Source organism: Mustela nigripes, chromosome 7 (genome assembly GCF_022355385.1).
Source record: "Mustela nigripes isolate SB6536 chromosome 7, MUSNIG.SB6536, whole genome shotgun sequence".
Classification (NCBI taxonomy): Eukaryota; Metazoa; Chordata; class Mammalia; order Carnivora; family Mustelidae; genus Mustela; species Mustela nigripes.
In genome coordinates, this window is record NC_081563.1 from 74,876,375 (window position 1) to 74,888,646 (window position 12,272).

A 12,272-nucleotide genomic window follows, 5' to 3' on the forward strand; every position below is an offset into this window, starting at 1 on the left:
CCAGGAGGCATTCTCTAACCACTGGACCCAGCATCAGTGACACAGGGCTCTGAGAACACTTTGGGGGGTGCTACCCTGCCTGACCTCCCTTCCCAAGCCTGGTGAGACCACAGCAAGGGGGTCTGGCATGCGGTGAAGAGCACAGGCTCTGGAGCCAGACTGCCTGAACCCAAAGCTCAGTTGGCTTCTCCACTTATTAGCTGTGAGACTTTGGGCCAGCAGCCAACTTCTCTGTAGAATGTGGGTAATAATGGTACCTCCATCCTAGAGTCGCCGTGAGGGCTCAGCGAGCTAGTGTGGCACAGCACACAGAACCTGTCTGATACAGTCAAATGCTCTGCACGTGATATGAACAGTCGGGAAGTAGGCAATACGCCAGCAAAGTGCTGCTGTCTCACCTGGAGGCTTTGAGCTCCTTAGGGCCTATATGGAAACTGGGGTTTTTTTTTTTTTTTTTTTTTAATTATGTGGTTCACATATCAATAAGCAGGGCTTGTAAGACCTGTTTAAAGGATTCACAGGATGCAGTTTTGGCTCTGTGTATGTGCTTCTCTGAAAACAAAAAAACAACCACAACCTCATTTTAAAATCCCCTTAAAACTAAACCTGGAAAGTAGAGGCAGTATATATATATAATAAGGAGGCTGGGAGTGACACCAAAGGCTTTGGAGCCACATGGCTCTGGGTTCAAATCCCAATGCCTTTACTTTGCTGCTGTGTGATCCTGTGTTACATAACTTTTTGAAACTCTGTTTTCTTATCGCTGAAACAAGGATAACATCACCTACCTTGGTGCTGGGAGGATTGAGATGTACAGGAATAACTCAGTGTTTATTCCCTCCAGGTTCTGAAGATGGGGAAGGCTTGGAAACTGAGGTCTAATTAGCTAGCACATACCACTAATTTTAATTCAATCCTTTAGAAAATATTTTTCTAAGAGCACACTTACATAACTTCTGTTATTCCCCCTATTTTCCAACTATACTTCCAACTCGCAAGAAAAAGTGGGTGGGTGTGAACTGAGGGCAGGTAAGGGTGTTGATCCTGGCTCCACTGACTGGCCACAAAAGGCGTGGAATGAGGGCCATCCCTGCAGGATGCCAAAGGCTATGGGACATGAGGGTTTCTCTGAGGCTGGTCCACTCCTTGATTCAGAGATTTTACTAGCCATAGTGTTCCTCTTCTTTTTGTTTAAGGAAGAGTGAAATTTGGTTGAGCCCTGGAACCCTGACTGAAATTTGGTCAGCCCCGGAACCCTGACTCAAAGTTTATACTCAGACATACAAAGTCAGAATTGCTATCTTGATTCATGAAATATTGAAGCAGAAGGACTCCACACACAGCCAGTTAAGTGTGACCAACATAGCTAGCTTATGTCACTATTTTGGCCAAAGGGCTGTGAACTTCCCAATTGTCTGGTCATCGCTAACCATACAAATTCAGGGTTATATCTGGCTTACTTGTGATGGGAAACTCCTTAGAAATACTATATTGGGGACAGAGTGGGAGTAAATCAAGTTTTATTAATTACTTTTCACTGTATGTGTATCTTTAGAAAGGTAGAGCAAGATGGAAAAGGGAATTGATGCTTATGCCAACAGAATTCTTAAAGACTACTGAATGCAAAAGATCAGGAAGTTTTGTCCTGTATAATACTATGTTAATATTAGTATTATTAAATAATTATATTAAATATTCACTTAATATTAACAACACATTAATATCATATATTAATTCAATGATATTGAAATTTAAATAATATTAATATTAGAATTAATGTTACTATTAATAACAGCAATATGCATTTCTCTAAGTGCCCTAAAAGGCTTTTCCAGATTCACTCATTGGAAGTAAGAAGTGGGCCAAATCACTTGCTATGTCTGTATTTTGATTTTGCTATTAGGGAAGGAGGGATCCCTGTCTTTAGAAAGGGAAAGGGTTCATATAGGCGGAAGAGCTATGTGATTATTATATTCCTGTATTTATGGTTATTTGGGGATCAGCAGATTCAGGGAATTAAAGGGTAAGTAATTAACATTAATTGCTCTTTATATATAATTTACATAACCCTCAAAACTGCCTTGCGAGATTTTGTAAATAAGGAATCTGAAGCTTCCAATTGTTACGTGATGTGCCATGTAGATGTCAGAGTCAAAAATGAAGCTCAGAATTGGGACCTAAAAGCCCTACCTTGTGGTCCTGCACCAGGCTTTCACAAACCAGGTAATTCTAGAACCCAAATATTTGGCTGAGTAAAGCATATTCCATTTTAATATGAAAGATATACTTTGAATAACTGAATTTGATAAATTTTAATAACTAAATGTGAATTAGATCAGATTCAAATTAAATTCCAATAGTCAAATACACACATAGCAACACCTCCTAGGTAGAGGAGACAAGGGAGAGCAAGGCTGCTAAGCTCCGGCCCTTGAAAGCTGACATCCTTATATAGGAGACACAGGCCTGTGCAGAAGCTTTGAGCCCTCTGAGGGCCATAGGCAGGGTGTGTGGTGGAGTCATTGGGGAAAGGCCTCTGAACAGAGGGCCACTGGAGCTTAGGCAAGACAGGAATGAAAGAGGACAGCTGGAGGACAGGAAGAGGGCAGCACTGCTGGAAGGCAAGGGGGGGGGAAGGCCTGCCGGGTGCAGAAGGAGAGGCAGAGTGGAGGGACAGCCCCCGTGTGTGGGAGACATGGGGAAATCTACAGAGCAAAGCCTCAGGCCCACAGATAAGAGAGCCTTGCCTTGCGTAGTTCATGGTGTCTGCAAGAGAAAGGGAGGGCAGACAAAGGCTCAGAGAAGTCCTGAGGAGCCTGGAGGCAGCTGAAGGAGCTTGTATAAGACTCCATTCTTAGGTGAGGGCAGATCTGAAAGGAGATCTGCAGAAGCCTGTGATGGGCATGGTGGGGAAAGGCCAGCATCTAGACCGGACTGTGCAACCCATGTGGCAGGAGTCAGGCTCTATACTTCTTTTAAACACACAGTAGATACACCACAAAATGACAACAGACCAGAAAACACTGCCTAGGACATTGTTAATGTTCATGTACTTTATGTCATTCCTTCCATCCACGTGGTGATAGGTGAAAACTCAGTTGCACAGCTCCAGAACCAAGGAAAGGCTTGCCTGGAGAAGCAGGGCATGCTTAAAGTTTAAAGTGCTAGGCACCGAGGCTTCATAAAGTGCTGGGACTGGAGTGGGGAGGGGACCACAGAACTAGGACAAGGGTGAGACTGGGCGTCTGCCCTTGTGAAAACAAACTCCATCTCAGCACTAACACAGTGGCTAAGAGTAAAACTTTCACTGGAGCCAACTTGATCATCCTTCTAAAAAATGGGAAAAAATGATTTACGTAGTAGGAGACACTTAAGTTATCTCCACTATTTCACTGTTGTGGCATTTCATTAGTCACTTTACAAAATCTGTGCTGAAATGACTGAATTCACTCTGTTAAAGGGAAAGCTTTTTCTTTTTTTAAGATTTTATTTATTTATTTGACACAGAGAGAGCGATTACAAGCAGGCAGAGAGGCAGGCAGAGAGAGAGAGGGGAAACAGGCTCGATCCCAGGATCCTGAGATCATAACCTGAGCCGAAGGCAGAGGCTTAACCCACTGAGCCACCCAGGTGCCCTTAGAGGGAAAACTTTAAAGATCTCAGGGAAACTTGAGATTTCTACAGATTTTGGAAAGGGCAGATGGTTTCTTCAAAACTCTGTTGGAATTCTTTGGGTCCTGTGTTTCATGCATGCCTGGCACTGAGGAAACCCCTGTTTGTGGCTGCTACGGCTATATTCCTTCAGGGCAATTACTAAGTAGCTGATCTAGACAAAGAAAAAAAAATTTAAGCTAAAAACAAGAGAAAATAAGCACAAACAAACTCCATAGCTCTTAAAGAGCAGCTGGGACTAATACTCACTTTTCATAGCTCTTAATGGCCTGTTCCACTTTTTGCTTGTAGATATTGAGTTTGACTCCTTGGGGGTTAATTAATGTCATCTTATTGGTGTCATTGCACACATGTGCCAGAGGAAACACCTGCACAGCAATACCAAAGGAAAGCATCATTTGATAGGTTAACAACTGCCTCCGAAAATGGATCTACAGTGCTATACAGCATGTTTTTCTGACTATAGAATCAATATAATTATAGAAAAATTAGAGAATACAGATAATGATAAAGAAAATAGACTCTGAGATATCATCGCTAATCTTTTTCTTCCAATTTTAAAACTCTATCAAGCACACACACAAAACAACAGCTTCAGGAAACTCTAGTCAGAATCAAGTACCATCTTTGTAAGCCCCTGTCAAACTGATGAGAGTGAGTAATTTTTAAGAGAAAGGATCCCCTTGTTGCTACTTTGTAAATTACTACTTGGGTTAAACATCCTCCTCATATATTTATTTCACATTTTATTTTCTCTTGAAAATATCTAATTACATTTAACATCTTTGGACTATTTTCCTTGTCAATTTATAAGAGATTCTTAGAAAAGTCTGAGAAGCCTCAGTGATCACATTCTATAAGAACAGCAGACTATGAGAAAGAGAGGCCTTCCTTTTTAGTCTTTTTGTTTGCACCTGGTGCTTACTTTTGGGTTTCGGTATGCCTATGATTCCAAGCCATCTTCTTAATACCTATACTATATACTTACCTCTTTGCATGTTACTTCTCTCTCCTTAGTAGAATGTAAGCTCTATCAGAGCAGAAACTTTATTTTATTTACTACTATATTCCCATTACCTAGAACACTGGCTGGCACATAGTGTGCCCTCAACAAATATTTGTTGATAAATGAATAAATATTCATTAAAAAAGTATATTCCATATTTTAATATTTTTTTAAAGATTTATTTATCAGAGAGAGAGGGGGAGAGAGCGAGCACAGGCAGACAGAATGGCAGGCAGAGGCAGAGGGAGAAGCAGGCTCCCTGCTGAGCAAGGAGCCCGATGTGGGACTCGATCCCAGGACGCTGGGATCATGACCTGAGCCGAAGGCAGCTGCTTAACCAACTGAGCCACCCAGGCGTCCCCCATATTTTAATATTTAAACAAAAAAGAAAAGTCTAACTAACAGAATGCCAAGCTATAATATTGTTTCAAAATTATATATGATTCCAACTATAAGCACCATGTAGGCATTTTGAAAATGTGGAGAATTGCTTCTAAGAAGTAAATTTTTACTTTCAATCAAGATGATATAAGTCATGCTTTTATGTTCCCTCTTATATCCAAAATTAGACAAAAATTATATTGTTATTGCCTAAGAAAAAAATGCAGAGAAAGGAAAGGAGGAAGGAAAGAAAAAAGGTCAGATGCATGGCCCATAAATTTCTAGGTAACAAAAGTTGAATGGGACTGGGAACAAGTGAGCAGGGCTAAAGTTGTGGAATTGCTGACTCTTTGTCGAAAGATAGCAGGGCCATGGGAGCACAACTCCTGGACAGCAAGTGGGACTACAAGTGTCTGTAAGATGAAGGCTCAAGTCAGGCTCAGGGCCTGAAGCCAGTGTTGGGCTGAGGGTCTCGCACCCCTTGAAAAAGGTTCTGCCAAATGAGAGAGGACACTGATGGTGCCTTACCACCAACAACTATACCAAGCCACCCACCGAATCTATCACATTCCAGTATCACTGAGGAACAAGAGCTCTAAACACCAGTGAGGAGGTGTACCAGAGGATGGCAACTGGAAAGGAGGAGAAAGAAAATACAGATTAAAAAAATCCTGCTAATCTATGTTAAATTTCCAAAATCTACAATGAAAAAAATATATAAATGATGACTGAGAAAATCAACAATAAGAATGTCAATTCGCTTGAGAAGAAATTAATCTTATAAGCCATCTAACAATGATTTATAGTAATTATAATTAAAATTAATTATGATTAGGTTGTTCAAAGAAGTAACAGCTGTGTAAAAGTACAAAACCATACAGAAGTACCAAAAGAAAAAATGGACAGGAAAAAGAGTACTTCAAGTAAAACAGCCAGCCTATCTTGGAAGACAAGGACATTGAAATGATGGCTACATATACTAATTTTGTAATTTAAATGTCAAGACCAAAACAAACAAGAAAATAGGCAAAGATTCAGAAAACTTAAGAGAAAGAAATGAAGAGGCTGTGAAATCGAACCTCACTAATTGTCGGACACAGGAATTCAGCATGTGGCTTCTAGAACAACTTTTGTCAAAAGGGGCCAGAGCAGTAGGTCGAAAGGTGAGTTAGCTAGGCTTTGAATACTGAATGAAGCTTGCAGTAATGGGGGAAAAAAACCCACCACAACTCTCAAAATAGACCTACATATCACAAAAACTTTCAAGAGGAAAAAGAAATCAATCTCCACAAAATCAAAGACCTTCATATTTTTATCACCCCTGGAAAAAATACCCCCCTAGAAGTCTATAAATAGCTCTCCAGGTTTGCCAACATATGGCCCAACTGCAAATCAAACCCTAAAATATTTAGCAACATGACAACATTTATATTGATGTTCTACTTCCCTCTTTTGTGGTTTTAGATCTCAGGCTTTGCGTGGCCATCATGTACTTCAGTGTGGTAGTACTTCAAATTTGGCTTTGTGCACCCACTCTCATTCCTTTCTGCATGCAGATTTAGGGAAAGACAAAGTCATACTCCACACCTTCAGTCTATGGTCTTAGTTTTTACAACATGGTGGTCACATGGTGGTGCCATGGGATATTCTCTTTATGATGTCAAATGTAGAGTGACTATGAGGTCGTAAGAGGCATTCTGATAGGACTTGAGGGATCAGAACCATGGTCACCCAGCTTCTGCAAGGAAGCATGGGGAGGGGGAGGAGGGTGCAGTTAATGAAGAAACTGACAGCTCTGTTTGAAAGGGAATAAAACCTGATCACAACTCCTTTGAAAATGATTTACTTATTACCTCTCATAATGAAAATCAAGGGACCATCTTAGACAAAATTTTACAACAAAAAAGAGCTTCAAGCTTACCTACTTCAATTCTCCTGAGATTAACCTAAAAGAAGCCTTGCCAATTTGATATTAATAATCATACCCTAAAAAAAGTTTTAAAAAATAATCATAACCTGTGGGGAAAGATTTTAACTATGAGAAAGGGAGGGAAGGTGGGGGTAGAAATGGAGACAGAAAAAAGAGAGTCAGCAACCAAAAAGAAAGAAGAAATTGCTAGAATTCATGTACAGTTAATTTGGGTTAGACCTGTAAGCAACCATTGTATTTAAGAATAGTTTTGTCAATAATGGTAATAGTGTTTATCCTTTACTCTCTGCCAAGCATTAACCACTCTCTACATATTTTCTCATTCAGTCCCTATATTTACACTGAATTGCAGGTTTTGTTATATGCCTTTCCTTTCTACTAAACTCTGTTCTTTATTCCTTTCAAAAAAAAAAACCTACCAGTTTTCTAGCATAATACATGTACAAAGTAACCATTTTTTGAATATTTGAAAACTAAAACTATATATAAATTAAAAAAATGGCCAAGGCTCAAAAAATGTTTTATCTATATTATAAAATATAATGAAGTCTGGATTCCTCCAAATTTGAGTTCTTGGTAATTGAGTCATAAAATGAATGTAACTTTGCTATTTTTTAAGAGGTATTTGCTAGAAATATAAACAAAGTGAACAAGAAATTTAGGTTCTATAATAAACTATTCTGAAACAATAGAAGAATAGAAAATTAAAATGAAACACCATAAACACCATTCCACACAGTAATTGGTAAAGTTTTTTTTTTAATGTACTGCTTTTTTTAAAAAAAGATTTTATTTATTTCTTTGATAGAAAGCATGGTAAAGTGGCAGGTAGAGGGAGAGAGAAGCAGGCTCTCTCTGAGCAGGGAGCCCCATGTAGAGCTCGATCCCAGGACCATGAGATCATGACCTGAGCCAAAGGAGCCACTTAACTAGCTCAGCCACCCAGGTGCCCCTTAATGTACTGCTCCTAAGTGATAAAGATGTAGGTAAATAGGCATTGTTAAAATTCAAAGTAAAGTGTGCATTAATGGGGAAAATAATTTAAATAAGTTGCAGTAGTTCATATTATTGAATATTAGTGCAACCATTAAAAATTCATCCAAATGTGGTCATTACAAGAGAGTATGTTCATAACATAAGCTAAATGAAGGAAGCAGAATACAGAACTATATGCACAGGTATTCGTTGTTAAAGTCACACTATAGGTAAAGTTCCTCCTGACAACATCGTGTTTATCCTCAACCCCACATTTTGAAAATGAGAACATAGTATGAAATGGGTGTTTATATAATTATTTTTCAATTCTGGCTGAGTTCACCAATTTCACTTTTTTCACCTTAATCAGCTCTTCCAACAAATATCCCAGAGCTTGCTGCCAGACTGGCCAAGGAGAGGACTGAAGGGATGTGCATGACAAAAACACCAAAGCTGCACAAATCCTGCATGGGTAACTCTGAACACAGACACGTGGGTTTATGGCAGTGCATATGCACAAACTGCTGAGGGTAGAAGCTTTAATGTCTGCTTTCAAACTGGAACGTCTCCAGTCTCCAAAGATCAAATGAAAGCAGGATCACAGAATTAACTGGCAAAAGAGGAGCATGTCAACAAGATCTTCCATAAACCCAAGAAAATATGTTACTTACTACAAGGTAGACTATGTCCCACATTTTTCATACTAACTTTAGAAAAGATTGTTCTTTTCAATTTAGTGAACATTTTCATTGGCAAAGAAGATAAACGTCTGTTGACCTGCAACAATGTTCAAAGTAGACTGTTGAGAAAAATGAAGGCACAAAACTGTATATTCAGTTTGACATCATTTTGGTAAAACAAAAACAAAAAACAAAGGATACATATATATAGAAAAAGGTCTGGTCATAAAACCATCAAATGATTCTTCAGTGGTAGAGTTGTAACTCTACTATTTCCTTCTTTTTCATTTATCTGTATTTGCTAATTTTTATACACAGTGAATATATATAGCTTTTGTAATAACTGTCCTTTTTAAATTAAAAATTAATTAATTTTTAATTAAGATGAAACTTATCACATAATTTTATGTTCAATGCTACTATATATGATAGCAACAAAATGCCTGTCCTTACAGCATCCCTAACCTCTTTGCACTTGTCAGCTAAATGACAAGATGAATAGCAACTTCACTAAGTTGCTCTAACTTTTATATATGATACTTTGATGAAAGCAAATGCTTTGTTCAAAACCCCTATTAATGGGATTGTGCATTGCCTGTCAGAAGTAAATGATAGAGCTAGTAGGCAAGCCCAGTGTATCTGACCACAGAGTTATGTGCCTAATGAACCCAGATTAGGGCAAAACAGGAAGCCTTGATGGGATGTTGTTAAAGAACATGATGATGATGTAAACTTTCCAATGATACAAATTAATGTTCCCCAATTATTTTACTTTTCTTTGAAGCGATTGGCAATAAAGAGCTCGGAATTCCAGATTCATCAAATAACTAAAACAATTTTATCCTGTATATGACTTGGCAATGAATTAATTTTTTTGAAAGAGTTAAGGTAAAATTATCTGGTCCACTGGAAACCCAAAGTGCCAGTTAGCATCTTGTAATGAAGAGTTGCTAGGGCAACCTCTCTGCTCAGTACTTCATTTCCAAGGTGACAGATTTGATGCTGGTCCGGGAAACATTGAAAACCAAAACAGCATTGTGTTCCAGAAGAAGAAAGAGCCCATACATAAGTCATGAATGAAACAAAGAGCTGGGGACAAAGCCAAACACTGCTTTACAATTCAGCCCAGACAGATGTGACTGGGCACAGAACATAGGCGTTAAGAGTCAATTAAAATTCTCAGTGCAGTGTGTTAAGATTCAGGTTTGCTTTTCAGCTCCATTCTACTTTTTTGTCTACTTTTTCATAAAACATTAAGCCCAAATGTCAAAAAGCTATACATCCCACTAAGGAGGATGTATTTTTAGGTTATTGTCTTACTATTCTTTCCATTTCTAAGTGAGGGTCTCTTCCAGTCATAGAAAATGTTAAGGAATAAAAGATACAGGCATGCTTTGATAGTGAAGTTGGAATTTACTGCAGTATACTTCCATCATCCTCATGATGCATGCACTTACTATCAATAATGGAGAAAGGTAAGCACGCTGGATTGTGTGCTACCTACTCACAGGTCTGTGATGAGAATTTACATTGTCACAAAAGGTACCAAGCACAAGTGTCAATGGTGGAATGAAACTGAAAAATGTTGATCCTCACCACTTAGCTTTGCTTTCTAGAGTCAGAAGACTAGAATGTTTTTCTGAAGAACAGGACCCTCACTATTCTTCTAGTTTCTCCTTCTTGGGAATCACTCCATATTTTTCTCTCTTTCAGCCCCACACTGTTTAGTCCTATCTAACCTGACTTTGAAAATTGCCTTGGCTCCACCCTCATTGTTGCCACCTGGATCAGAGTCACCCAGGCCTTGCCTCCTGACTGACCCTCACCTTCCCAGCCTTAAACCTCTCCAACTACTCTGCACATTGCAACTGAAGCCTAAATTGATCTTCTGCTAAAACCCCTTTGCTTGTCCTCAGGATGACACTCCAACTTCTTAATCAATCAAGGCCCTTCCTTTACTAGTGCTAACTTTCCTCCAGTCACACCAAACATTCTTTAGAATGATAAGCTTTCTTGGATCTTAAACTTCCCCACTTGCTCCCCCACTGCTTAGGACATCCCTCCCCATCTACTCACTTGATAACTCCTTTTCTGCCCCTGGGTCTGAACCCTCAGAGCCAAGCCTGAAGCCTTCTTTGACAACTGAGACTAGCTTAGGGGACCTCTCCTGCATCTTCACTAGGCACCTCCCACTTGTCATTAACCAGGACTTATTTTAATTGCTATTCCCTCCATGAGATGGTAAACTGTGTTTGTAGAAACATTGGTTGGTTGTCTTATTTGTCTGTACTCTAGAGATCAACTCGGGCCTGCATACAGTAGGCATGTAATACTTGTTGAATCTTTTTAAAATAAAAGTCAATAAAAGTTTATTGAGTGCCTGCGAGTATGGGCTATTATATATGCATTACTTCTTTTAATTCCATAACAATCTCAGAGTAGGTATATTATTATGTTTACTTCTTCGTAATATGAACGGACCAGTGAAGAGAGGACAAGTTGAATAAGATTTTATATCTGCATACTATTTTCAGGGTTTTCAAAGCATTTCTATACTTATAAAACAAATGCTTATCAACAAATATTATATAGTGTTCCTCTTAGGAAAAAGGCTGTTGTGGGGCTCTAACTAGCAGAAATGTAAAACTTATTTGGAAGGTTATTTGATTTCATCTGTCAAAATTTTATTTTTTTCCATTTTACTTCTTTTCAGTGTTCCAAAATTCATTGTTTATGCACCACACCCAGTGCTCCATGCAATACATGCATCCGTCAAAATTTAAAATGTGCACACCCTTTGGGTCTAGCAACACCACTTTGCGGAATCTATCCCCAGAGAGATTTGTTTATGTGCCCAAAAATCTGTGTGCAAGAAAATCTGTTATAGGATTGTTTGTGATATGGAAAAGAAGTATACAGTGTAAATGTCCATTAATGATGGGAAAGAACTGGGAATGAAAGCTATAGCACAGGAAATATAGTGAACAGCACTTTAATAGTACTGGATGGTGACAGAGGGCATTACACTTGTGGTAAGCAGAGCATAACTTACAGAGTTGTTGAACCACTGTGTTGTACAAATGAAACTAATGTAACATGGTGCGTCAACCCTACTTCAATTAAGCAATGAAATAATGAGGAAGAAATGTGAAACTAGTAAGAAAGAGACAACCCATATCTGCACGTGTGTAAAAGTCTCTAAGACCTTACCTTTTTTTTTTTTAAATTTCTTTTCAGCGTAACAGTATTCATTGTTTTTGCACCACACCCAGTGCTCCATGCAATCCGTGCCCTCTATAATACCTACCACCTGGCTCCCCCAACCTCCCACCCTCTGCTCCTCCAAAACCCTCAGGTTGTTTTTCAGAGTCCATAGTCTCTCATGGTTCACCTCCCCTTCCAATTTCCCCCAACTCCCTTCTCCTCTAACTCCCCATGTCCTCCATGCTATTTGTTATGCTCCACAAATAAGTGAAACCATATGATAATTGACTCTCTCTGCTTGACTTATTTCACTCAGCATAATCTCTTTCAGTCCCGTCCATATTGCTACAAAAGTTGGGTATTCGTCCTTTCTGATGGAGGCATAATACTCCATAGTGTATATGAACCACATCTTCCTTATCCG

At 39.0% G+C, this 12,272-nt stretch overlaps 1 protein-coding gene across 1 annotated transcript in view; it reads right to left on the reverse strand.

The window, feature by feature from the left end:
- VWA3B (von Willebrand factor A domain containing 3B) overlaps nt 1–12,272 on the reverse strand; it is a 208,331-nt gene that overhangs the window by 46,933 nt on the left and 149,126 nt on the right. Inside the window, exon 18 of the mRNA XM_059407818.1 lies at nt 3,922–4,040. Within this exon, the coding sequence (XP_059263801.1) occupies nt 3,922–4,040 (119 nt within the window). The remainder of the gene's footprint in view (nt 1–3,921; nt 4,041–12,272) is intronic.